The sequence below is a fragment of the Momordica charantia genome (genome assembly GCF_013281855.1).
Source record: "Momordica charantia cultivar OHB3-1 chromosome 10 unlocalized genomic scaffold, Mcharantia_2.0 BLBB01000010.1, whole genome shotgun sequence".
Lineage (NCBI taxonomy): Eukaryota > Viridiplantae > Streptophyta > Magnoliopsida > Cucurbitales > Cucurbitaceae > Momordica > Momordica charantia.
This window is the reverse complement of record NW_028275158.1, coordinates 12,527,053-12,533,084: the sequence shown is the minus strand read 5'-3', so window position 1 is coordinate 12,533,084 and position 6,032 is coordinate 12,527,053. Positions and strand designations below refer to the sequence as shown.

General features: G+C 39.5%; 1 protein-coding gene across 1 annotated transcript; it reads right to left on the bottom strand.

Annotated features, from left to right (window-relative positions):
- Positions 1 to 5,291: 5,291 nt before the first annotated feature.
- Positions 5,292 to 5,759, bottom strand: LOC111025296 (uncharacterized). Its single transcript, XM_022303140.1, has 2 exons — positions 5,511 to 5,759; positions 5,292 to 5,402 (listed from the first exon to the last, which is right to left on the bottom strand). The coding sequence occupies exons 1-2, from the start codon at positions 5,757 to 5,759 to the stop codon at positions 5,292 to 5,294; spliced, it is 360 nt and encodes a 119-aa protein (XP_022158832.1).
- Positions 5,760 to 6,032: the final 273 nt, after the last annotated feature.

The following is a 6,032-nucleotide window of genomic DNA, read 5'->3' as shown; positions in this document are numbered from 1 at the left end:
TTGATGGACCGCCAACACAGTGGTCTCTGACCAGGACCAGGAACGAATTCGAATTTCGATCTTGATATGTCGATGCTTTATAACCGTAGGCATCTTGCCAGGAAGTTGGTGCATATTCCTCTTCAAGCTATACGATTTAACCATTAAGTGGCTATGTAGACATCTTCCTCAACAAAATCTAAGGAGAATGAAGGTTTAGCGCTTGGCTAAGAGGAGAATCGCCCATCCGTAGGCCCAACACTCACTCCTCTAGGTCTGATTCATTAGAACTGTCCGGAGACCGGCAAAAAACGGCTTGAGAGTTCCATTTACAATGTAACGCCCCAAGATTTTTTATCATCCCGAAATAGGGACTAATACTAAAACAAACCAAAAAATTTCACTTACTTAAGAGAGATAAACCATTAACCACTAAGGTCTCATTCATTAGAGCAAAAATTCATCACGCTCTCGCTGTGATACTCTAATTATCAACACTTACAACAACTCACACATGAAAAACCAATAATTAAAGAATCAACCAAACACCCAATCCTTTAAAGTTAAACAATCCAATAACATTACCCAAACTTAATAGGCTTCTCAACGAAAACAAGGACCTAACCTTTACAGGAATCAAAACTTTGAAAATAATCAACTGATATATTCTACTAACACCATGAACGTTACACAAACCAATGCTCAAAACATAATACATAAACTGAAACGAAGTAACTTCTAGCAACCTATCCTATCCCAATAAATCTAAACGAAACCTGGCCATGGTCTTTCTTCTTGAATCTCCTCTACAACATCACCAAATGCATATGCCTCATCAATACCTGCAAAAATCTAGAGGGAAAAAGGAAGGGATGAGTACAACAACTAGTACTCAATAAGCAACCCTTACCTAAAAGGTCACACACAAACAATATGCTTACAGCAACAAAACATCATGCTCACTATTAATATCATGCTTAAAATAATTGGAACTAGTTGGCGTTCGACCCTTGACCACGAACAACCAAGGTCTCAAACTATGCATCGACCCTTGACGTTTTGTACCAAGGTCTCGACGACTACTCAACGTATTGGTCCTTGACCGCTACCACATCAAGACCCAATACTCATCCAACAACTACACCCATCGTGCCGGCCCCCGACCTTTTTTACTCGAAGCGTTAGCACTCATCTTTACCAAAGTTGGCATATCGACCCCAACCTCTATTCCCTGAGCTTGATACCTAACTAATGACGTGCCAACCCTCTGGGCCCGTTACTCATCCATTCACTTCATTACATCTAAAAAATCTCACCAAAGTCCTACATGCTTCTAAGCCATGACCTATGTTGAAATCAACTCACAACAATCCTGCATGCTTCATGCTTCATGCACGAAACAAATGCAACTATCATTCAACTTGAGATAACCTAGCATGCTTCCACAACACAAATAGATATATATATACCACAAAAGAAAACCCAATCAACGATATATCCAACATTTATCCAACATGCTTGATATGAACCAAGGAGCTACCGTTGTTATGCCTCATGGACCGATTACAAGATCGAGAGCTAGGAAACTTCAACAAGCTTTGCTACTTCATGTCCAAGCGTTCTTGAACTCGACAGGAGAAATAAAGGAAGATGTGCAAGAAGTTAGAACTATGCACTTCAATTTGGTGCAAGTTATGCATTTTTAAGTGTTTTTATGGCAAGTTAAAGTCCACTTGGTCAAGGTCAAAGTCAACTCCATCAAGACAAGTCAAAGTCAACTCATTCAATTCAAAAACCAAGTCAAACACTCACATCCCTCATTATGGACGGGATTGCAATTATTTTGGTTGGCTTTCCATGTTCTTAACCTTTTCATTTGCTTGTCTTTTCATTTCTCGTAAGTTATGTCTTTTCATTTACAAGTCTTTTCATTTCTTGTAAGTTACAAGTCTTTTCATTTGCTTAAGACTTTTCATATGGCTTGCTAGGATGGCTATATATAGCCTTGAGATGTCTTGTTGTAACACAATTTGAAGTTGAATGAAAACTGAGTTTTTTCATTAGCTTGGTTGAGAGATTTATCTCCTATTTCTTGTGCAATTTCTTGTGTCTTTAGAATTTGCATGTTAGGATCATTCAAGCGGTGTTGATCATACCTCTTGTGGAGTGATTCGAATCACGAGTTTAGGTGTACGGTTGTTTTATTTATTTAAGAATGTTAGCCACTGAGGCGAATATGAGATGTCTTTGTTTTTAAATTGCCCACGGAGAGCGAAGTTTTGACAGTTTATAAAATTGATATTTCTGGTGGAACTTAGGGGAGTCGAAGCTTTATTTCATTTAAATTATTTCCCAGGGAGTTGATTATCTCGTTTTTAGAGTTAAGGCTAGACAGGTGAATTATTTAGCGTTGCCTAGGATGGTATATAACATCTTGGGGCGTTACAAATATAACAATAGCAACATTTATAAATTAATGTCAACTGCAAGCACTCATGCAACTAATGCCCATAGGCAAACAAGCACAAAAACAAGTCACACATCAAAGCACAAACATCCCCACAAGTAAGAACTACTTAAAAACAAAGGTTTTAACACGCTACTAAGCTTTGTCGAAGGGGTTCCTAAATCCAAAAACAAGCAAACTTGGGTTAGAGTTCATTTAAAAACACTTAACTTTAATCGAAACCAAGTTTAGCTGAGTCGTTACCGACTAACTCACACTTAGTCCTTTTGGTTTAGGAGTGGGTCGGCACCGAGGAGGTAGGGCTCCCAAATCCGAGTTCGAATTAGCATAGGAATGTTGGTCCGATGCTGAAAAGCGATGGGTAACAATGATTTGGGTCTAAATAGGGGTGGGTCAATGCCAAACCAACATCGAATCGGGCTTTTTTTGGGTGTGGGTCAATGCCGAAGATAACGCCACAATTCTTGGATGTTGCCGCTGCTACTGTAAGATTTCGATAAGAACGCGCCACTGCCAGTCTGCTGCAACCTTGAGTTCGTGGGTTGCTGCCATCGAAACGAAACACAAAGACGTCAAGGGTCATGGTCGCTTGATCTGTAGAGAATGCTAATGGAGGCGCCGTGAAAATGCTAGAGGGATCGCGACTACTATAGAGGAAAACGCTCAGGCCCGTGAGCTGCCGCCATTGCAAAATTGATTGCGCTTTCGTGGACCGCTTGATAGAAACGAAGATGCTGGAGGGAGGGGCTACCATCAGGAGGAGACGACGTCTGTTGTTCCCATTGAAGGGACTCGTTAGAAAATGCTGAATTGCGGGTTGATCGACGCGCCGTGCCGGTGGGATGCTGTTGTCGCTGTGGGTGTTGCTAGAGCTAGGGTGGCTGGCAATATAAATCGAGGCGGAGGGGCTGCTACGGAAGGAGGAAGAAGCAGAAGAAATAAGGTGGGAGTGGGTGACGACTATGGCAACGAAACCAACTAATACCTGTAGCAATCTTGCTTTACCTGCACCAACATAATCAAAATTTAGTTTCCGCATTGCCCAAAAAGATCTATGTTCTAATTCTAGTAGAAGATGACCTGCATTACCAAAAATAATGTGATTAGGGGACATTCCTAATAGAGTTTTATAAGCAGTTATATACCCACAAAGCATCATCAAGTTTAATAGCCCAGTCCTTCCTATTCACGTTTACAGACTTTTCCAAAATCGACTTTATTGCTCTATTGGATATCTATGCTAATCCATTAGTTTGAGAGTGATAGGTAGTAGCAATATTATGACAGATGTTATACTTTTTTAACAAATTACTTACTACTCTATTTAACAAGTACGTGCCCTCATCACTAATCAAGCATCTAGGTGTACCATATCTAGTGAAAATAAACTTTTGTAAGAAGAGAGAAACTACCTTGGCATCGTTAGTCGGGGTGACCAAAGCCTCAACCCATTTCGAAACATAGTTAACAACCAAGAGAATGTAATTCTTACCGAATGAAGGCGGAAATGGACCCATGATGTCGATGCCCCAAACATCGAACAACTCGATTTCCAATATTGGGTTTAAAAACATCTCATGTTTCCGTGTCAAGTCGCCTGATCTTTGACATCGGTCACAACTTTGAGGGAATATGTGAGCATCTCAAAATAGGAACGGCCAAAAGAAACCACTTTGGAGGACTTTCACTGCAGTTTTACGTCCAGCGAAATGTCCGCCATATGGTGATTTATAGCATGCCTCCAGAATATCCTTCTGTTCATGCTCAGCAATACACCTACGAAGAATATTGTCAAGTCCCAACTTAAACAAGAAAGGTTCATCCCATCTATAAAACCTAACGTCATGAAAGAACTTAATAATCTGGTGCTTACTTAAGTAATTGGGAATTATATTGCTAACCAGATAGTTCGCAAAATCAGCATAACCAGGGGACTTAGGAAATAGCTAACAGATGCTCATCCACAAAATGCTCTCTAATCTCACAACTATCATGCTGCAAAGAACACCATGGCCTAGATAAATTATATGCTACTTGGTTTTCTGGTCCTTTCCTATATTTTATCTCTAAATCAAACTCTTGTAGCAATAATATCCATCCAATTCACCTAGGTTTGGTTTCTTTTTTAGCAAACATGTATTTTAATGTAGAGTGATCTGGTAAAATTATCACCTTTGTCCCAATAAAATATGAATGAAATTTATCAAATGCGAAAACAACAGCTAAAAGCTGTTTCTTAGTCACATTGTAGTTTAACTGACTACTATTCAAGGTCTTACTTGCATAATAAATAGGACGAAGAGCTCTACCTTTTCACTGACCCACATCGCACCAACTAAAAAATCATCACACATTGGTGAAAATGGCAAGTTCCAATCTAGTCCAATTATAATGGGTGATGAGCTAAGTGCATCCTTAAGTGTCTCAAAAGCTTTCAAACAATTTTTATAAAAAATCAAGAGTCGATCTATCTCTAACAACTGAAATAAATATTTAGAAAATTTTGCAAGATCTTGTATAAAACAGCGGTAGAAACCCGCGCGTCCTAATGTATTTCTAACATGTTTTACAGTAGTGCGAGGGGGTACTTTGGCAATCAAGTCTATTTTAGCCTATCGACCTCAATTCCTTTTCCTGAAATTTTGTGATCTAAGACTATACCTTCACGTACCATAAAGTGGCACTTCTCCCAATTAAAAACAAGGTTAGTCTCTTCACACCTTTTTAAAACATTCTCTAAATTCTCTAAACAAACTTTGAACGACTCACCAAACACAGAAAAATCATCCATAAATATTTCTACTGTGCTTTCTACTATGTCAGAAAAAATAGCGGTCATGCATCTCTAGAAGGTGGCGGGAGCGTTACGAAGATCAAACGACATCCTCCGGAACGCAAATGTCTCATAGGGACACGTGAAAGTGGTCTTTTCTTGGTTCTCTGGAGCTATTGTAATCTGTTTGTAACCAGAATACCAGTCGAGAAAGCAATAGCACTCATTCCTTGCAATACGATCAAACTTTTGATCAATAAAATAAACTGGAAAATGCTCTTTTCGAGTTACCTTATTTAGGCGACGGTAGTCCATGCACATTCTCCAACCAGTCACCATCCTTGTTGGGATCAACTCGTTGTGATCGTTGGAAATCACCGTCATACCACCATTCTTAGGAATGCATTGAACCGTGCTAACCCAGCTGCTATCTGAAATGGGGTATACCCCAGAGTCTAACCATTTTATTACCTCCTTCTTGACCACCTCTTTCATTTTGGGTTGAGCCTCATTTGGCTCTCGATAGAATTGGTGGCTCATTCTTCTAGGATGATTTTGTGCATGCAAAAAGTTGGGGTAATTCCTCGTATGTCCTCTATGGTCCATCCAATAGTCATCTTGTACTTAGACAAAACCTGCAAAAATAAATATTCATGTTCATTAGACAAATACGAAGAAATGATAACCGGCAAAGTGTTGATTAAATCTAAATAGGCATATTTTAAATGAGAGGGTAGGGGTTCCTTCTCCAATTCTGGAGGTTCAATGTTGGAAGGTTGCAAGGCTTTTAAATCAGCTATTGTTGGCTGCAAA